This window comes from Lepisma saccharinum, chromosome 7 (genome assembly GCF_977018435.1).
Source record: "Lepisma saccharinum chromosome 7, izLepSacc3.1, whole genome shotgun sequence".
Classification (NCBI taxonomy): domain Eukaryota; kingdom Metazoa; phylum Arthropoda; class Insecta; order Zygentoma; family Lepismatidae; genus Lepisma; species Lepisma saccharinum.
Window position 1 is genome coordinate 91,251,196 of NC_139235.1, and position 22,744 is coordinate 91,273,939.

At 39.7% G+C, this 22,744-nt stretch overlaps 1 protein-coding gene across 3 annotated transcripts in view; it reads left to right on the top strand.

The window, feature by feature from the left end:
* ssh (Protein phosphatase Slingshot) overlaps positions 1–22,744 on the top strand; it is a 239,497-nt gene that overhangs the window by 38,115 nt on the left and 178,638 nt on the right. The window contains exon 1 of one of the 3 annotated variants that reach the window (XM_083125599.1): positions 2,110–2,546. The exons of the other annotated variants lie outside the window; for them this stretch is intronic. Within the exon in view, the coding sequence (XP_082981725.1) occupies positions 2,376–2,546 (171 nt within the window). The 5' untranslated portion in view covers positions 2,110–2,375. Of the gene's footprint in view, positions 1–2,109; positions 2,547–22,744 lie in introns of those variants that run through there. 3 annotated transcript variants of the gene reach the window in all.

Consider the following 22,744-nt stretch of genomic DNA (forward strand, 5'->3'; position numbering starts at 1 on the left):
GAAGCTCACAAATGCTTAAGTGTCTTTCTTTTTTAAGCGACGTTCTCACAACGTCCCGTTTTTTAATAACGTCTTTAGAAACTTTTGATTGTCTTCGTTAACATGTGCCGTTGGCAATTAGTTCCTTGAAACGTGGGAGTGACGTGTTCACGTGGAGTTATGTCATGAGAAGTGGAATTTCCACTTTTTTTGTGATTTGCTCATGCATTAACTAAATATTTTAATTAATATGGCAAGTTAACTTAATTAGTATTCCAGCAGAATGACCAAAAGAAAAATGAGTTCGAAAAATTGAATGTGAAATGTAGGAATCGGGCCCGAACTACATGTTTTCATATTCTGTGACATAGTTCAAGGAGTAAATGGTTTCTTGACTTGTTTAAGTTTCCAAAAAAATTAGATTTGTACAATACATGAAATTTATAACTAAAATTTTCCTCCTAAATCAGTGCTCGAAATGAAAATTCCCATCTGGGGTTATGCTTGTGTGGATCAAAATGGATACAATGCAGAGGTTTATGAAAATTTTCTTACCTGGGGGAATAGCATCTCCCCAATTCGAGCACTGTCCTAAATTTCAAATGTTGCTGTTGAGTGAGATGTGTAAAAGTTGGTAATATTTAAATGACTATTGTCTATATTAATGGTACGAAATGTTATAAAATAAAGAAATGACAGTTTTTGTGGATAGAATCTCTCCCCAAGGATATAACCAGTGGTAGACAAAAAATAATATAATATAGGCGCCAGTCCCTTTTTCTCAGGAACCAGCATGTAATATATATATATATATATATATATATATATATATATATATATATATATATATATTCAAATACGGTCTAAGGAAGCCATGAATCCAACTAAGACAAAGCTACACATTTTGAAATGTGGTCTTAAAACATGTGATTTATTAATTAATACAAGATTAGATTAAAAGTAATTAATTCGTGCCACGGAGTGGCCTTCCTACGGAACTCTTATGTACAGGATGCATAACTATGCAATACATTCTAATACATGTCCGCCTCTACCATATCGCTGCAAATTTTAAAGTTAGGCTAACAACAGTGCAAAAATTTACATTTGTATGTTTATAATTCTGATTCGGAGCGAATTTACAATACCGGAAGTATCTCCAATTTGTTTGAAATTCGGCATACTCAATAATTTTGGCCTCGTGATTACGAATGTGCAGTTGAAATTTGGCGGTCACGTCTAGAAATTGGAAAATAAGACGAAACAAGTGGGTCCGTGAACGGAGTAAACACCCTTGATTTATGAAGAAAACAACTATTTTTTGCAATGATTAGCGTTTCAAAACTATGTTTATGATGACCCTTAATTTTTACTATGCTTGCCTAACCTAACCTAACCTTATCGTGAATGGTTTGTGGGGCAAACATTTTTTTCATCTTATGCAAGACGGGTAACGAACCTCACTTGTTCACATCATCAAACATGGCTACCATAACAGTGTATTGACAATCATAGCGTTAATGTGTTCACGTAATTTTGCAATTTCTGGAAGTGACCGCCAATTTTTAACTGCAGATTCTTGATTACGAGGCCGAAATTAATGAGTATGCGTAATTTCAAAGCAATCGGAGATACTTCCGGTATTGTAAATGTATACCTCTCATTCAATTATACATGTGACACAGAAAAAACACAAGCATTAAAAACACATACTGTAGTCGTTATGTAAAAACAAGTAGGACATTTCCGTACGCGAACTCAAAATATTCAAAAACAAAAAATAGAGTTCTTGAATTTTCCCCCCATAATAGTAAATTGAGAATAAAATAGTTCAATAGTACATTATAGTAATTCTTATTCCACCATTTATTTCTGTAGTGAAATTCATATAAACTTTTTGGCAAACGCCCATGGTTGTGGTTTTATAGGGTTGTAACGGATGTTGTGCCGCGTAAAGGAAAGTGGTTATCTTCATGCTCATGTGGGGGAAACGAGTGGCAGCATTTCTTTCTACTGCATTTCAACAAAAGCACCTGTTGTGACTTTCCGTTGAAGCCAGTTTCTCGCTCTGCTCACTCGGCGGCGCTTCGATCGCAGCGGGGGCGGCCTGCGCCAGCAGTCGCAAGAGGACAGCGCTCGGAGGAAGATCGATGTTCTTGCGGTGGGTCAGGCGGGCCCGTCGATAAGTGCGTGTGCTTGTGTTTTGTCTGTGGTTGGTGTGTGTGCGATACGTGTGGGAAGTGGTCTGGGAACCAGCTGTTTATCGACGCACCTCTGCGCGGAAAGGGGGAAGTCTGGATTGCTAGACTGAAGGTGTTCATAATTCGTGCAGTGATTTTATAAAAAAGATCTTGAATGGTATTTGACGAATAGGGGGGTGACCTAAGGTGGTGGTTATGTTGTACATACTGCCTCCTCCCCCACCGCCGGGGCCACCCTCCCCGTGGACCATGTGTGGGGGTTGCAGGAGCTCGCCTGGGAAAAAGGGAGCACAGTGGCGAGGTGATGCATCGAGCCGCCCCCCTATCGCTCCACACCAGAGTCTGAAGAATCGTTTCAGGAACAAGGTAAGTGTCCGTTGGTTTCAATTTATTGGGGGCAGTCACTAAATATGCTACCATATTGTTGGCTCTTGTTGCTTACATGGCCCGTTACTTCTGTTCGGAGTGATTGTTTCCACAATTCTGGGAAATCGTCAGTTATACTAAAGAAAGTCTGTCTACCTTTGCACAGTCCTTAAATATTCATCAACCAAAGGGTTTGTCCAGAATTTGTACAGGTAAATTTGTCTCCGAAATGACCATAAAATGCGTCTTTATGGAAGTTATTGCACTGGTTGGTTGGTTGATTAGGTGATTTAAGTCCACTTTATGCACAGTAAGGCTAATCGGGACTGGACCTACAGTTTAAAGTGGGATCCGAGCCACTATGTGCCTCCACCGGGTACTGAACATGATTGCACTGGTGTTGGGTGTGTGTGTGGTGAACATCACTGAATCAGCCATTTCCACAAGCTTGCTTTTCCATTGTGTTTCAGTCTAGAAGGAAAATCACATTGAAAGTTACTCGTTTTCAAAGGAGGAGTAGGTAACTAATTGATGCAATATAATATTATATATATATATATATATATAATGTGTGTGTAATGTTACTCTTGAATTTTATGAGTTCAGTTGTGATGAACACATTGGGGTTACAGTATTTAAGAAAGCCCTTTAATAACAATTAAAGTTTCATGATATGCGTTGTTTTTACTTTTGCCGTAAACTTCTATTTCGTCAGAGATATTTACGAAATTAATTTATATTATTCCTTGATTTTGATATGATGTACATAATTGAAACATTTCTCTAATCACTATATTTGAGTTTAAGGCGAGGAGGGACAATTACGCACTAGTTGTGCATTTATTTCAATATTGTCGGATTTGGCACTGCTATTTAAAAAAGGGATTAGTATGCAAGAGAGTATGAATTTCTCTCCATGTTGCAAGTGGAAACTGTTTTTCAAGTTGATTAGTAAGCTAGACACGATGTTTGAAAAATATGATTAATAGAATCCCATGTATTCCTTATGGGAAATCGACTTCAACTCCAAGTTACGGCTAATCAAATGGGAGTTTCGCCTCTTCCTACTACTATGACATAGTTCAACGTGTCCTTTTTCCATCCATGTACTTTTCTACGTCATTGGATGTTTGATATTCCAGAGAGAACGAATAAAATAATGGTCCCATAAACCTAATGCATTTCTCCTTTCCTCATACGGCCATCCTCGCAGTACTGCCAAACATGATGTGCATAATTCACCATTAATAGAGCTAAAGATGACTTTCAAGGAGCTAGATTAACGAAGGCTACATAAAGTGCCTCCTAGGGTAATTTTAGGTGTCAGGGGGTGGGGGCGCTGCTATTACCGTTAGCTTTAAGGTGATGACAATTTATTCTTAATTTTCACCGCCAAGATTTGGCGCCATCATCCATCTCAATAATCCAATGATGTTCATATGAAATCGAAAATAAAGGATTCCCGGATAATAATATTGTCAACTTCACCTTAGCCACAGCGCTGTATATAAAAATATCTGGGGAGGAAAGAGGGGTTGGGTGACGCAGCCTATATATAAATATCACGTCACTTGGTACACTCATGGCAAAAGTTGGTCTTTATGGGCCGGAGCCAGTGGTGGCATCATGGTGGGGCAGAGAGCGGGTGCCACAGGTCACAGTCAAACGAGTGCACGAAAGAGCCAGATTTGGCTCCAAAAGTTGGCAACAGTGATCGGTAGCTGCCCCAGCGAGAAAGACCTAGGCGAAATTGTCCCTCCTCGCCTTAAATATTAGACGTGTTTGAGTTTTTGTGTCAAGTCCACTTTATGCACAGAAGAGGCTAATCGGAATCTGTAGCACCATGTCTCTTCACCGGGTGTCGAACCCGGGACCCCTTGATTACAAGGTGACGACATTACCACTAATTGTAGCAGTGCCTTAGTCTTTGTTATGTATGGAAAGGTCATTGTATCAAGTATTTTAACGTAATCTTAAAAATTGTTTTGTTGCACTTAGTTTACCGTTAAAATTGTATTATGATTGCAAAACGTACCGTTAAGAAATACGTCTGCGCGTTTTGTAATAATGGCCTTGTGTTTATTTCTGATAGAGAATTGAGCAATTGCACAATCCTGAACGACATACACTTTCTTCCGATATAGCCAGTGAACAGTTGTCAGCTTTTCCACGACGAGCGTCGTGTAGCATTTATGTTCTGCAATTGTAATTTGAGTGTTTGTTTACCATGAAACAACATTTGATGCTTTAGCTCATACTGTAATCTTGAACAGAAACATTTGTTGAAAATAAACTTGCGCATTGATACGTGGTGTGATACTACAAAAATCCTACAGCAGTTACGTAACGAACCAGGGTAATGTTCCCATAGTTTCGTTAATTATTTTTCTGTTTACATTACTTGAACGCATACCAGTAACATTACTGTTTATTTCATAGGTAGGAATGCGTGAGGGTGGATAAAATTCGAATGTAAACACTTCCGTGTGCGTTACGACTTCTGTTCCTCATTCATTTCGTATTCCAACAAAACAATCAACGAATATTAATGTGGCAATCAAAGGGTTCCGCGTATCTTTATCTCATAGCTGCTATGTAACTCCAGATTAAATGGTTCGCTAGACTGATCAAAGGGTTTTGCTCAAATTACAGGGTTGGGATCGATACCCGGTGGAGTCACGTAGTGGTTCGGATCCCACGTTAAGCTGTAGGCCCAGTCCCGATTAGCCTTAATATGCATAAAGTGGACTTAAAACATCAATCAATAAATTTACAGCACGCATTCATATTTTATCCGAGTGCTGTACACATGTTAAAACAAAATAAAGGTACATTAAGTGTGGAAAAATAAAATTAACCTTGGCTTTTGTATTTGAAAATCTAATTACCTGCACATTATATACACTAATGCTATTTTTAACATTGTTTTTCTAATTTATGTCATTAGTGGGAGGTATGTTCTTAAATTGTGGATCTTCATTCTGAATCCTATTTATAATCAGAATGCACAATCAATTCCTTCCGACATCATATTTTTGCTGCATTTGATTTCTGTACGTAAACTCCCATAATTTAATGTAATCAGTCCCAGACATTCTAATATAGTCCCGGTAAAAAAAAGAGAAGTAAAGTGCTCCCCTGTGCTTAGCACCACGCCATGTAGGGGTGTGGGGGTAACGCTTGATCCGGTCGTGAGTGGGGGTGATGTCATCAGCATCACGCCCCTGACCCCCTTTACCTCCCAGAGTTTCCCCCAGGTACCCATGTCATTCGACGCTGGGTGGGCGCCGGAGCAGCTTCCAACGTTAGAAAAGTTTCCGGATTTGAACCGGCCGGGGATCGAACCCGGGACCTTGAGCATGGTAGTCAGACATGATAAATTACACTATGCCAACCTCCGTGGAGGAGTGGTTAGCACCCGTTTTCTAATTCAAACGTGGGCTTGGATGTTGTTTGCGACACTTCATCATTCATCCTCATCGTCGTGGTTAACCAGAAGTGGCAGAAAAGCGACATGAATTGACCTGATTTAGTCAACCAATAAAATGGTAACACAGGAGTCCAAATCCATTCACTGTTCAAATATTGGCTCCGGTGGCGCAGTGGTATCGTCGCCGCCTTGTAATCAAGGGGTCCCTGGTTCGATATCCGGTGGAGGCACATAGTGGTTCGGATCCCATTTTAAACCGTTGGTGCAGTCCCGATTAACCTTTCTGTGCATAAAGTGGACTTAAAACACCAACTCAATCAATCAAAAATTTAATGTATCCGAGATTTTAGATTGAACTTGCTTCTTTGTAACATTTTTGGATGATGGACGAGCATAAATCCGAGAATGAAGACTATACTTTAATTTTAAAATTGTATTCAAGGCCCAACTAATCTTGTAAGTAGTCCCTCTTGGAGACTTTATTGTTACTCCCTAAGGAGACGTGGACTTCTGGATGTATTTTTCCACAAACTTTTGATCTCGGACGGGAAATGGAGTCCTCTAATGTGAAGGTTCATTGCCACAGGAAAACCAACATGTCCTTTTGCGTGAAAGATTGCATTTTCTATTATCTTTGCTAAGAGCATCTGTATGTCCTTCGTGCAAACAAACATCGGGCATTTCCCTCTTGAGGTTCTCGCAGATATCTCTTCACCTTCATGGCGGGGCTAGTTAATCTGATGAAAGGAGAAATGTGGTAGCTCAGGTATACTGTGTTCTACATATTCAGCACGTTCGCACAGACCCTATTCCTTTAAGGGCCGGTTGTATAAACATCCCTAACTGGAGATCAGATTTCACCTACGATCCGGGAATGAACTAAGTTCAAGCTTCTATCATGTTGTATAAAGCTAACTGTCGATTTGTCGATCTTAGATCAAATCCTGATCTTGGGTCAAAGAAATGCGTTTGGCAACGTGGCAAATCCAGACATGTCGCTAGTGTGCCTGTGATGTTGCCAAATGTCCAACACTGAACAGCAAACATTTTAAAGTCGGTTTGGGAAAATGCACGTATTTAATATTTTAATAAATAATAAATCTCAGGTGCTGGACGTAGTAAATATTCGAACATGTTGCAAATTTCGTAAAATCACGTAAATTAGATACTAAACGGCCATTTATTGCTTGTGCGAGTTCCACGTGGATGATTTGTCATTGACAACGAAAGCAACTATCGGTTCTCGGTTGCAAAGGCGATAAAATATGCTTCCATAAATAGATTTCTTAAAAAAAAATCTGTATTTCTTTTTAATGCTAAAAAGATATATAACAACTTTCTTATATTCGGATTTGCAGCTATTGTTCATGTGAGGAGATGTTTATTATATTTATTTTGTGATTACACGATAACGTGTTACAGGTGGACCATTAGTTCCTGTAAGTAGTAGGCTATACGGAATTGTCCTTGCACTTAATTGAATAACCTATGTTGTGAAATGTAAAATGTGTTTGCCTTTTCCCGAATGAAAAGTAATATTGAAACAACAATGGCGTTTGTCCTCTCGGATGTAAATTATGCCCAAAACAAATAATATTCGAAATATAATAAGATATGTGTTATTTATATATCAGAAGGAGAGAAAGCTTTACCAACTAAAATGCAACGTGCTCGGATCATAAAGTAGTAGATATATACACTACAGCCAAAGTTACATGCTCTGTTCCATTCTGCGGACAAAATTGAATTGCAATGACACTTGGCTGGATGCAGTAAAGCGAAATGGTAATATTTTTATACTCCCTCTTCATCCCAACGCAAGTTTTACAATGATATCAACAAGAAAACGTAAGCGGGTCATATTTTGTTTTGTTCTCAAGTTACCTTTCTCTAATCGTGAAATTAAACTATGTTACAATATGCTCTTACAGCATTTAATGCAAATTTGAAGGAAAAAAATACATGGTATTTCAAACAGTAAATAACAATGACACACGATATATGGAAAGAAAGAAAAATGAAAGAAATATTTATCATTGTTCACGTCGATGTGCATGCTTCTTCTTTATTATTATGGAAACAGCATTTTATGAATTGATTCTCCCGTCTTGCCGCATACGTTCACTTGCAATACAATTTACAAGCAAATATTCGTTAGTACATCCATGTTGCAACAGTTGAACTACGGTCAATGTCTGCTGATCGGAGAAGAATCGCGGGTCAACTTTGACCGCAGATCGCAGGGACTTAATCTTAGTTCAACTTTTGTACAACACAAAATCAGAGTTCAGCGTGACTGCAGATCAATTTTACTGGCTAATCGAGGATCAACTGCTTTATACAATCGGGCCTAAGAGGATTCTTCCTTCTTTTTCACTAGTCGTGAAGGTTTGTTTCTATTCGAGACACTTGAACAGTGGGTGCCTAAAGTTGTGGTGTAGTTTGTTTTATGTATGACCATACCTCCTACGCATTTTATAAATGCGCAAAATGCCTAGTGTTCGTCCTGTTGATATTGAAGCTTACGTGGAGACCGTTAAAATTTGTACGAGAAAAACTGCCTCGGCAAGGAAATTAAGTTGAAAAAAGAAAAAAATCTAATATTTATTGAATAACAAAAGAAGGTTGATAAAAAGTAAAGTTCCTGATTAATATTTTCTGAATATTATTAGAAGTAGTAGTGTGCACAAATCTTGTGAGATATTGTCCATACAAAGCTGTATGATCCCAATCTAATCCTTGTTCGCCGGAAGTATTGTTTGTTATAGTGTGGAAGGTTTCTCTTCACTTCTGGCGCACCGTTTCTGGATTTTATTTTTTACAGTAATTCTGCAGGATCTACTTTCTGTCCTGGACTGTCAGGTTGCCCGCCATTACGAATCACCAACCTGTAAAGTACAAAACAAAGACTGTGAATGTACTTTTGTACCACCCTGTATACTTGTTCACGCTCCGCCACTGATCCCTCGGCGGTAAAGACAGACAAGAGGAAGGGGGAGAAGGCAGTGCAATTGTGAATTCTGGCATTCCGCTCGTTGGTTGTCATGGCTGGAGCACAACTGGTACATGGGTGGAGAGGCTTTGCTCTGGCGGGTCGCTGGCTGCCTGTGTTGATGCTGGGTCGTGTCAACGATCCATTATCGGATCACGGATCGCATCTTTCGCCAAGAGTGACCCTGGTGACCGGGTGGTACCTGTTGAACACAAAGACAGAAAAAGAGTCCAATCGCAAGCAAAGTTTTTACTTGAGTTGACTCGACATGCATCGGCAAATATTTCCCCCCTTCAAGACTTGTCTGCTGCAGTTGTTACAATATACTCACGGTGCTAGGTCAACAGCTGAAGTCTATATTCCTGTCGTATATCGAAAACATAGGGCTTCTTTCGCCAATGGAAATAGTACAATGATCCACAGGAGGAGGAGGTGCACTCAACATGAAGAATTATAATAGTTTGACAATTCGGTACCATTTCAGGGTTCCCACCGACCTGGAAATCCTCAAGAACGAAAGTCAAGTTAGTGGAAAAATGTGTGCATACTAAATTTACTACTTATATATACTCCAGGATTATGGGTTGAAGATACATTAAAAAGAAAAAAACCTCCAGTATTTGATCAGTTCAAAGCAGTTCATACAAAACCGAAAAGTTTGTACCACATACATTGTTTCCCTGGTTTTATTCTTCAATCATGTTGATTATTTTGGATTCATTTAAATATTGTGCACAGCGCGCTACGACACCAGGGGTCCCCGGTTCGAATCTCACCATGGGTTTTCGTTGTGAATGTCCCTTCATCAATCTCGTCATATCATCACTCATCCTCATCTTCGCAATTAGTAAAAAATTGGCAGAAAAGCGAAGTTAAATAAACCAAATATATCAATGTGGGAAAAATAAGGAAATTTGATTTCGTAATGTTAGTGGAAACCCTGCATTTCCATTGGAATCCCAGATGCCTTCTCCTCCCGTTAGCTTTTTTATAATGTGTTCACGGCAGAAATCTCACTGTAAAGACATCGTATTTTTTGTGGGTAATAATTCAACAGTAGGTCGGTCGCTGGAGTTGTGTGCAATACTCCACCATCGCACCCCTTTTCCATTACTAAAAGAATAATAAAACACGAAGGCCTTGCTTGAATGTCGTGTTGGCATAAGTGCAATGTGGATTTGAGTGCCACTTCACCGGCAATTGAACTTTGTAGGTGTAGTGAGCTGGGTGGATACCATGGCCAATGAACCATCGGTCCTTTTTTTCACCTTTTCCTAGCAGTTGACATTCCTTTAGTTTTTTTTAAGCTAGATATTGTTGCAGATGGATTTTATTTTCCTCGATTGAATTGTGGGTTTGTCATCATCGGCCTCCGAGGTTCGGTTAGCTAATTAGCTGGAAATCCGGTGTTCGTGGTTTGGAGACTCGGCTAAGACAAAGTATAGCATACTGTTTGTCTGTGTCTCTTACCTAATGCAGTTTCATAATTCAGGGCAAATCCTGTTAAATCGAAAGAAATGGAAAGTAATTTGAAATAGAAAACAGAGCAGCCATAAGGTTTTCTGAGAGGTAGCGATGAGGTGACAAAGTAATTTTTATATTTTTAGTCTGGAATTTTCTGACAATGCATGTGCAAAGAGCTGCTCTGAGGTTCATCGAGACCCTAAACAATGGGTTCCTGGAGGAGGGGTAAAGGTGAGCGGAGCGTAGTGCTGATCACAGCACCTCCATTGTTGCCGTACCTGATCAGCCCCTTATGTACCCTCGTGACACGATGATGTACAGGTTGATGTTTTACCTTTTAACTCGTGTTCTGGCCAAGGACTTCTGAGGGACAGTCAAAATGCAAGTTTTCGCATTATTTATAGCCAAGAACTGATTCCAAAGTACATATTTCATTGGTACTTTTTAGATTAACCTTTTGATTACCAAGCCCATTTTGCCAGGTAAGATTCCCGGTATACCGGGCCAATTTTCAGCAAAATGCAGAGTTTCATTTAGATGACTGTAGATCGGAAGCTAATTGCCGTAGACAGACGTATGATATATCGTTATACGCGGAATGAACCATACAATCGGACTATATAAAATATATGCACATTCAATGTATATATGGATGCGGGGAGAGGGGAGGAAGAAGAAAATTCCAAAATTTCTGAAGAAGAATACCCCTTCCCACCTCCCCCCCTGGACAACAAAGTACAGGACATTGTCAAAATACACATGGAAATGGGCCTCCCTGATGGCGCAGTGGTAGCGTCATCGCCTTGTAATCAAGGGGTCCCGGGTTCGATACCCGCTAGAGGCACAAGTGGTTCGGATCCCACTTTAAGCTGTAGGTCCAGTCCCGATTAGCTTTACTGTGCGTAAAATGAACTTAAAACACCAAATCAACAACACATGGAAATGATCGCAGGCATGTCTTGAACAAGAAAATAATTGCACTCATTACACAAGCAATAGACCACGACTTGTACCCCCAAACGACATGTCTACGCGCTACTGACTCAGTTTCAAAGGAAACCACCATCCCCCCCTTTTTATGGAAAGACAAGACGTTCAACAGTCTTTACGGTGCAGAATATGTGTTAACAATAATATAAAAGAAGAAAATCGCAATTCCAGCGAATAATAGCGACATTATGACGTAAAAACTACGAAAGGTAAATATCTCGATCGAGATATTTGGTAAACAAGAGGTTAATATTCTTAAATTATCAAAGAGAAAAAAGAAAACAATCAGGAGCATGAAAAGCGAAAATTTCTGAATTTGTACACTGAAAATCAGAGCTGCAGTCAGTGGCACTGAAATATATCTGCGTGGTGTTAACTAACATTGTGGTAACCTTATCGTGCAAAGGGGAAGTATCGCATATTCGTGTAGGGATCTTTTCACGTCGCTGGCAGCAAATCTTCTGGAGCAGCTGATATGGAAGACTCAGGGCTAGTCTTTTCATCCCGAAGAAACAGCTGTTCTCTCCCATTCAAGGCCATCGTTCTGTTCCTTTTTTGGTACCTTAATAAAAAGAAAAAAAAATTAAGGGTTAGGGAGCTGCGGGGCTTTCGTACCCATTTCAGAGCGAGGACCTTACAAAGGAGTTCATCCCTGCAGCCACCATGAGGAGAGGACTATGGCAGGTAGTCAGAATCTTGACTGAACTTTCTTCTTCTTTCGTTAGGAAAACCAGGGCAAAGAGCTCAATGCTCTGGTCTTTTTTGGTTAATGCACTCTTGCAGCCTGAGTCTTCCTCGAGGCAGGTCTTTGGTATAAGTGAACAGTGGACATTAACAATAGTGACAAAAAAGTGTCTCAACTTGGAATAGGGTACGGCAACAGATTTGGATAAAAACGAATGGGAGCCGTTTGGAGTTTAGATGGAGAAAGGAGAGACATGTACACTCATGGAATAAAATATTCCCCTACAGAGCGTTAATATCAGTAGTTTTATGAGGAAGTATTTCTTTCCAGTTGGAAATTCCAGGAGCTGCTTCGAGGCATGTATAAAGTGTCCCTTCAGGCTAAACGTTCGCTACCAGAAAGGTGGGAATTTCCCACTCGCCCCCCGAGAACGCTACTCTGGTTGTCATAAATCCAGGCATGGATGATTAAGTTTTGGGTTAGGGGTGATTTTGTTCCCATAAACTTATAGATTTTCAAAGCAGGGCCCATTAATAAGTCGCCTCGACACGCCCTGTATGCCGAGCAATGCCTACCCCCAAATAAGAAGGCTGCGCAAGGTCCATGCCGAAAACCCTGCAGCCACGTTCGGGACTGCAACTACCCCTGCAGCCAACACTGTCCCATCGGCAGTGAAAGAAACATCTTGGGCTGTGTTTTTTTTAATCGAGCTTGTCTTCTCTAGTAGGGATGGAGATGAATGGTGATTATATTCAACCCTGTAGGCCTGATTTATATGCACTTCTTGGCGTTTGCATTTATTTCTCTGTGTTGGCCTCGTGGGTTAATCACAATAGTGACAAAATAATAGTGTAATTTAGATTGAATCCCATCCAGGGTAATAATAAGCCACCTGGTTAAGAAAAACTGAAGAATGTTTGGAGGAAAAGTGTGATGGCCATCTTGAATTTCTTCAAGTCTTCAAAACAATCTTCCCTTCACTCACCATACGGATTCTTGGACGAACTTTTAAACTTCATCGATCAATAAATGGCTGTCCCCTTAGTCAGGGTTGTTCAAGATCCAGGCACCCATAAATTCCAATGGGTTCTATTGAGTTCCCCACAGGACCGGAACCTTTTTTCTCGCACAATTTAAATTCGGTCCAAGTTGCGTCGTATTGTTTCACTGAAAACAGGTTCCCAGATCGTATTTAAATTGATTCGGAAAAAGGCTGCTGGACCGTATTTAAAATCATCCGGAAAAAATGTTCCTGGACCGAATTGAAATACTTTACAGATAAAAAGGTTCTTTACGGTCCAGAACCCATTTAGGCTTGCTGATTTTCTCTCCTGGACCGGAGTGGAATTTATTTAAAATTCTTGAACCTTTAACAACCCTACCCTTCGTTCGCAAATCTTGTTAGTGGGCATGAAGATACAAGGTAGGTGACTTAGACTCTTGTTTCCAGAAATTATTGTGAGATTTGTAAGCGATTCAACTCCTGTCATCACCTCCACAGCGAAAAGAAAAATTTGCTTCCTTCGTTTCAAGAGGAAAAGATTGTTGATCCATTCTAAGAATTTTACTGGTGAGGTTATTCAACTTCACATCTATTATCTAATATAATGGTAGCACTAGGAGATGGGAGGGTGGACTGAGGCTGAGTTGCTACATTGTCTTTGTCCTTTCTTTCTCCGCTGTTTCTTAGAATTTCACGGTCGACTGGCTGTAGTGATCCATGTAGGTCCGCCTTCATTCATCCGGCACCATGGCAACAACTGCTGAACTTGCCACCCTATCAAGAGTGTACTTCAGAGGTAACATACAAATTGTGACTTCATGGATTTGTTAAAAAGAATAGTTGATGTGGAAATCATCAGTTACATCAATATTTTTGATTGATTTGGTTTATTTTACTTCGCTTTTTTCACTTTTGGCTAATCGCGACGATGAGGATCATGATGAAATTGATGAAGGGACGCTCACAAAGAACACCCATGTCCAGGTCGGGATTCGAACCCGGGGCCCCTGACGTTGTAGCGCGCTGTACCAACCAGTCCGCCAATAGTTTTTGAGATAATTAAAATGTATTAGCGAGAAATTTTTTAGGAGTAACTATAAATGAATATCTAAATTGATTGATTGATTTAGTTTACTTGTCTTCGCGTTTTGTGCCACTTGGCTAATTTGCGAAGATGGGGATGAATGGACATTCACAAACAACCAAGGCCCGGGCGGGATTCGAACCCGGGACCCTTGGCGTCGCAGCGCGATGTGCTAACCACTCAGCCACAGGGTCCGGCAAATACCTAAATTGGTCAAACCACTTAAACATACTTGTTAAAAAAAAAACTAAATTACAAAATATTTGCACTGGATATTAAAACAAACACTTAATACAAATTCACTAATTCGGATATATTATGCAAGGTTGCATTGACTCATAAATTATGCAATAGAATTTTGGGGGAACTCGCCGGCAAGTTTAGAAGCATTTAGAAAACAAAAGCAAGCCATGAGGATTATAGCAGGAATAAAGAGTAGGGAATCGTGCAAAATGTTTAAGAAATACAAACTATTAACCCTTCTTTCACTGTACACATGTGAAATGGCATTATATGCGAGAAAAAATATTACGCCACGAAGCTCAATGGAACATACATGTAACGCCCGATATAAACTGCTTCTGAAGCCATATTTCACCAGGCTAACTTTAGTTCAAGAAGGACCCGAAAAGATGGCTATTAGAATATTCAATAACCTACCAAGTGTTATAAAACCAGAAAATATGATAATGTTCAAAAACAAATTGAAAAAAAACAAAACAATTATTATATCAGGAATATTATAGCGTTAGTGAATACTAAAATTGTAAATTATAGATATCTTGTAATTATATTTTAGTCTGAACTGTCTGGACCCTCCAAATGGCAATGTATATGGTTTATATGGCTTAATAAATTCAATGTTATTAATTGGATTGTGAATAAACGGGCGCTGTGGTGCGATATTATATATTATATATAGTAGTTATATATTATATAGTAGTATATTACATATGGTAGTATAAGAGAGATGTTGATTGCATGAATCCGTCCAAATATTCATTCTGCCGGGTTTCTGGTCAACCTAGTTGTAGGGGCAAGTGACGTAACCGAATACCAAACAAAGGGACACGCAACAGTTGTTGCTGCAGGTTGTCTGCGATGCCAAACGAGCTGCTCAGCAGGCGCGAAGCTGCTCCATGTTGATTGCATGCAGAAGACTATAATTATCCTGTCCCTCCACCTCCTCCCCGAGTCATCTGTCGGACAGCTGGCCCGTTTTGAGGTTGCGTCAGTCATGACCTTGGCTCCCGGTTCAGAAAGGTCGTCATTCTCTCCACAGTCCACACTGATCCTACACTGTGGCGCACCATTAGGTAGGACATAGCGGTTTTGCAGGAAATTTTGAATAGATTCCAAACAGAAAGGAAGATAAGAAACTGTAAGATGAGGGAAACGATATACATTTTTTGAGTAGTGTATTTACGTTGTGGCAGGGTGCGAAAACATTAAAGAATGTGAGGGGGAGAAAGATCTTATTATTTGAATTAGGAGACAGTAAACACAAAAGATAAACATTGATATCTCGTGGCCTGGCTCACAGAAGAAGAAAGGTCTTATTTTTTCACTTATATATACATGTGCCGGCCCCCGTGGCTGAGTGGTTAGCACATCGCGCTACGACGCCAGGGGTCCCGGGTTCGAATTCTGGCCTGGACATCGTTGTTTGTGAGTGTCCATTCATCAATTTCATAATATCATCACTCATCCACATCTTCGCAAATTAGTCAAAAGTGCCACAAAAAGCGAAGTAAAATATATCAAATCAATGTCATTAAATATAAAATAAATTACTAAATATTTAAAATTACATTATTAAATACATAGGAATTAATGTGTTACATTTATGTATATAAGATGTAAATAAATTACAAAATAGTTGAAATAGATTTATTATGTAATAGTTAAAATGAAATACGTTTTGTTTGGTTTTTGATTTCTATTAATATAATGTAAATTAATTAGATTCCATACGTATATGTTTTACTTTTATTGTGCGCATATTGCTATTGATGTAGATCTGTTAATGATCTCTTGAAAGAGAGAGTCTGTTTTTTCCACATTATACTTATTGAATAATTTTCACTCATTATAACATATTTCTGTTGCTTGATTTAGGACGGGGCTTTACTATTGATACGACGGGGCGTGCGGAAATCGAAAGTGGCTCTATTAAATGATAAGATCATTTAGAATGAACCTTTATGTTGTCATATCCCTTCGTTTTGCATTTACAACCAAGAAGAAAGCTTGTCATTGCTCTGTCAAGATGGAACGGGGTGATACATTAGACAGTAACTTTGCGGACATCCTTGTTTCCAAATGACAACAAGGGTGACAGAAATGAAGACAGATGAGAGCCGTGTTCCGTTGTGCAAGTACATATCCCAGAGGTCCCCTAGCGGTTGTGCAAGCGTTTCGGCTTTATACGTAATTTGATATCACCTTGCTTCCTCCATAAAACCTGGGAGCAGTTGCACAATCCGTGAGGAGAAAGTGACTGATGCCATTAAGGACCTTCTTATTGTTCTTGGATGTCCTGATTCGTCAAGGAAGGGTGGATTAACGATTCCTTATTATCCCAGGAATATTGGAGAATGTGTGTTTGATGCCGTGAGCTTAGTGCGAATGTAAAATGTTCGCAAAAGGCGAATTTTGTGAATTTTACTCTGGTGTGGAGGACTATTAGAGTTTCGTCTGTAGCATTTCAATGCTTGCAGTCCCACGAGGGCCTCCCAATGGCGCAGCGGTAACGTCGTCGCCATGTTATCAAAGGGTACCGGGTTTGATACCGGTATCGCTAACGCCAACGTGCCACTCGGACTGGGTCGTTTTTGTTTTCAGTAGCGTGCGTGCATCCTGTCGCTCGTCACTTCGATGTGAAACCCCCTTGTGGCTTGTTGCCTATCGCGTGGCGCTTCGGTTTGAATGCTACATGAAAAAACGCCTCAGTTCGATCGACACCAAGTGACACATGTTGTCGCATGTGGCCCGTCGCTTCGGTCTGAAAGACCCCAAAACAAGGTCAACCTACCGTAAGTATTCTAAGTGCTTCACCTTCCTTTGATGGTTTTATAGTCAAATGTTTGCAGACCCACTGGAGCCTGTTTGTGGAAACATGTATATTTGCAACCAAACTGGGAAAGAGTATAGTGCTGTAGAGGTGATAACTTTTTTGGTAACCTTTGGGAATTCAGGAATTGTAATTTTAAAAGCTAGTGTTTACTAGCTTCTAAACTAGTTTTGTTACGAAAAGAATATCGCGTGTGTGGTGACCTCGGGATAAAGGATGACATGTTGACTGTCGGTCGCTTTGAGAGGAAGCTGTTTCAGTGTCTTTTGTGTGCATTTTCTTTTCCTCCTGGAGGCCTGCACGTACTTACGGTTCTTCGCTCATCTATTATTGCTGGTGCCAATGGCTGTACCGTTATCATTGGTTTTTCTTTTGCTAGCTTCTTTTTACGGACGCCACCGCCACTTGTACGTATATATGGCCCGCATCGAGTTCCACTCTTGTTCTCTGGAGAGGCCAAGTTTTACGCATGGATGGCTGTTCAGTTGCAGGTGACGTGACGTAAAGGTTGGAATTTGCGGATCTCTCCCTTTTCTTATGAAATGTGTCGTTTCGGGCAGGTCCAAAACCCATAAATTTTAAATAGGTTCTGTAACAGGACCGGAACCTTTTTCTCTAAATTTAAATTCGGTCCAAGTTGCTTATTGTTTCATTTCAGTACCGAACTTGGACCGGACCGTGCTTAAACTGATCCGGAAAAAAGGTTCCGGGACCGAATTGAAATACTTTATGGTCCAAAACCGGACTGGAATTGAATTTATTTACAATTCCTGGACTTTTCACAACTCTGTTTTTTGGGACCTCTCTGCAAACTATGTTTAATAACGAAATCAAAAAATGCGTTAGATCGAAAAAATTGAATGTAAAATACTGTAACCAGGCTATGTTTTAACATTCTATCATTTCGTCCAAGGAATATTGGGTCCACAGTTTTTAATTTTTTAAAAAAATAGAGTCGCACATGACAAACTTTATGACTAAAGTTTCCCCCTAATTACTAAAGCCTTTTCTTCAACGAGGCGTATAAAAGTTAATAAAGAAGTAGAATAACTATGTATTTATGTGTACTAACTGTATTATATATGAACAATCATTTTGCAGCTTGAAATTGCCCGTTTTTAGTGGATAACAAATATACAAATTGAACGAAACAACCCTCGAGGGGTTGATGCCCGTGTGAATTGCATCCACCTGGTTCCCTATGGAATTTGCTCCCGTGGGAAGATTGAAGACTTGGACTTTGGCGTAGATAATTGCCTTCCTGCATTTTAATTTTGGAGATTGGAAAGTTTTGGCTGTCACGTTATCACCTTGGGCTGCCTTTCCAGCAGTGAGAGTTGGCTTAAGTGGAAAGGCTTATTTTGTTGAAATCGAGGACATGCCCAGGGGATTGGAGATAGTAAACGCTATTTATGGAGATTGTCAGGCTTGGGTGGGTTCCCTGACGAGGACAGAGTAACACTCGTGCAGGAGACTGAAAGGTCGCCTATGGTGTGTTCTTGGAGGACTTCAGTCCATTTCATGTTGAAAGTTCTTGTGCTACTGAAATTTACAATTTTGTCTAATTTCTTGAACGTTTAATGTTCAAGGTGATCTGGTATCGGAAAAGCCTCATTGCTTCAACGTAATGTCAACCATCTAAGTACCTTCTGCATCAGTGGCAGCTGCACTGGCAAATACGATCAAGAACTTTAGTGATTCATCGTGTCTTACTCAAACTGTATGTAGCGAGCCCGTAGTATCTTCACTCCTCCTGTAAGCATTTTCCAATTATCGGAACTTTCTATAAGATTATTCCAGAAAGCAGTAAATAGACTATAAACAAGCGGTTTATCCACACAGTCACAATTTTTCCGACACGTATTCTTCATAAAGACATGCTTATTGCAATTTAGAACTGTATTTCCGTTTACACCCCCTTAAACACGTCGTTGCATTCCCTCCCCTCTTGAGTGAAGACAGAAGAAGTTTGAATAAATACCCTTGATATCGAGTTGGTTGAAGCGAAATGCAAACGTGCGTTACCATAACGTGGATGTAGTTTTTCTCTTATAAAACGTACTACTTGAATATTATAAAAATTGGTATAAACTCCGTATATTTGCCTGAATAATGAATTTATTCATGTTTTATAGTATTCCGGTAGTAAATTTTACAAGGGGAAAAGTATCTATGTTGGTTACAAGAATGAAGTTGACATGGCCAAAACTTTAGTTCACATGTTCAGTAACACTTGTCTTTGAAAGCTGTTGTGTCAGGAAGAAACTTGAAAACTTGCTCCTCGGGAATCCAAGTTATCGTAGTGGCTTGCAATGAAGGGGTCCTGGTGGAGACACATTGCACAATGGTTCAGATTCCACTAAACTAGATTCAGTCCCCATTATCCCATCTGAGTATAAATGGGACTTTAAACGAACTTTCGAAAGTTTGCATTGAATTATCCAATTTCTTTGTGACTTGACTCAGTGCAGCAACAAATTCCATGATTCTTTTCTATCTTTATGTCTTCCTTGGTTGCCTTATGAGGAAGAAGCTCGCCTGCTAATGTAAGCATTTTTTAGTGGCCAGGTGTGTTGCAATCAATGCAGGTGTTGGGAAATCCTCACATCGCAACAGATGCTTCATTGAGATCTTCGGGTCAGAGGCAGATGAAGAGGTTCTGCGGTGCAAAGTTCTCTTTTCGCTGGCTTTCTGTTGATTGCTTGTATTCGCTGCCAGGTTCTTTGTTTCACGATAACAGGGAGGTTCTTTGTTCTCGAAGCACCATCATCCGCTAGCTATATATGAAGACGGTGAGTTGCTGTTTCGTCTTCTGTGAAATCTTTGCATTACAAAGCGCACTCTTTCTTTGTCGCACCAGCCTGCCCGAATTGGGAGATGCTTGTTTGCTGATTCATCCGGGTTGTGGGAACAGGTAGTTCATTAGCCTACGTCTCCAGAGGTTACTTAGCGGTTGACTTGTCACCCATCTAAGTATCTTCTGCATTCCTGTTCCGACTGAAAGGTATGGTTCACTGGGAAATAGGATCAAAGAACTTGAGTGATACGGCATGTCTTTGTGACATTTTTGTTGACTTGGAATCTAATTAGCGCTCTGGTATTTCCAAAACAGAAAGGTTTAATGCCACAGCATCAGCTCTCTATCTACCTTTGTCTTGTGGAAGACCAATCTTTTCTAACCTTCCCAGTTTCCCTCTGGACTTACCTATATGTTTTAAACGATTATTTTCACTACCATGGATTATTTCAAGACATAGGTCTTTCCGGATGGCGTAGTGGTAACGTCGTCGCCTTGTAATGAAGTGGTCCTGGGTTCGATACGCCGTGGAGGCACATGGTACAATGGTTCGGATCGCACTTTAAACTGTAGGTCCAGTCCCAATTAGCGTCAAGTGCATCAAGTGTACTTAAAACAACAAATTAAGAAAAATCCAAAGAAACCACAGTTCTACTGTGAAGTACAGTAAAACCTCGTTAATCCGGACTAATGGGGGGGGGTGGATAAGTTGACCGGTTTAGCGAAAGTCCGGATTAACTGAAATAACCTAAAAAAACAGTAGAAAGTTCATTAAAACTCCGGTTATAGCAACAAAACACGTTTATTATGGTGTATTTAAAGGGCATACGCCTAAATACACTATACAGTACAGTACAAAGTCTGCGGGAAACAGAATTTCATCAGTGGTGGACTGCCTTTTCTTTGGGAAGTTCTCTTGTTGACTTCTAGCCACATTGAAAACCTTGCATTCTGCTTTTTTTCCTTTTGCCTGTCTGGATGAAGCGAAGCCCGGCTTATCGGAGTCCCGCTTAACGAGGTTTTACTGTAATACAAAGGAAAGCAATAAATACTATATGAAATATGACCGCCTCAGTAATGTCCTGTGATGGACAAATAAATGAAATGTCTGAACATCGGGGTTTGCCAAGGATGATCTAATGCAGAGGACCAAGTTTCAGAAACACATGACAGAAGTATGCGGAAAAGAAAAATAGTTTTTTTACATTGGAAATGCTTATTGTTCCAGATTCTCAAATTTGCAGGTGTGGAAAATGCCCTGTAATGACTGTAAAAGTCAGTCTTTCATCTTTGGTTGTAATTTGTGATTTTTACAAATTGGTCGGTAAAGACTGTATTTTTGTTTGTGTATGACTGCAGTTTGAGATTTTTTGGTATTGCATTTTATGAGATCTCCATGAGTAGCATGTTTTATTCAGTTCAATTGAAGATTAGACGTACTTTTTTCCCTAACCTGGTAATAAGTGTTATTGTACTGACAAAGTAGTGACAGCGTTTCTTCGACATTGGTTTTCTGCAGTTCCTGAAAATTTTAAATATTAAGGTTTGAGGGAAATGTGCTTCCTACTATGTTATCCACTATTTTTCTATTGTGGCCAGTTAAGCCCGTAATTTTTTACCCTTTGACTAGTGTCAAGCCATAAATTTGTACATTTCCTCCATAGTACAAATTACTCGTGTAAGTGTTGGACTTAAAAAATCGTTAAATCACTCCTGGAATTCACATCTTACGTAATAGTTCCAAGAAGAGAGCGTGCTTTGGCTTGCTTAAGAAATTCACATGTACTTAATTCAAATGTCGCATCGTTTGCTTTCTCATCTGCATAATTAAATAAAATTCCCTTTACGGCTCTCGACCTTGAATTCCAATAAGTGGAACCACCTTCTACTCAGAACCCTTTGTATGCGGTTCCGAAGTTTGCTTTTCGGTTGTAAAGCCAAGTCCGTTTCGGCCTTGGTTCAGGGGCTCTACTTGCATGCATGACTTGCTAAGATTCAACCCTGGGAGCGGTTGTGTCTTTGTATTGCCTGGAGAGCGTTTATAACTTGAGGTTTTCTCCCGTGCTGAGAGAAGTAATGAAGTCATGCAGCCTAACAGGATGTGTTTCTCTCCGACGCTCAGCAAAGTAAAGGGTGTTTTTTTTTAGAGTGATAGAACATTCGATAGGGATAGCTGTCATTTGTTTTGTTTTGATGACATGTTGTTTTGTCATTTCAGATCAGTGAGCATTGGCAAATGATCGTGGAAAGACTAACGCCGCAACAACGTTTACAAATTGTGGAAATATATTTCCAAAATCAATATTCTGTTCGCCAAACGTATAGAGCACTTCGGAATTTGTATGGTGCACATAATCGTTCATCAGAGCAACTTATTCGTCGAACTATTGATAAATTTCGAACGACGTTATTTTCTTTGGGATATGTAAAGTCTCTGTTTTATGCTGATAAACCAGCAACAATTGACGCTTTGGAAGTCAACATAACTCGTGTTATTAACGACATACGTCCCCAATTACGTATGTAATCCGGTTCATTACAGTTAGTCGTGGTGGACATATGCCGGAAATAATTTTCAAAAAGTAAATGTCAGAAAGTTATCTTTCAAATAAAAACACAATTGGCTTCAAACTTAATTTTTTATGTGTTTTATTTCAATTCAATGTTCTATCACTAAAAA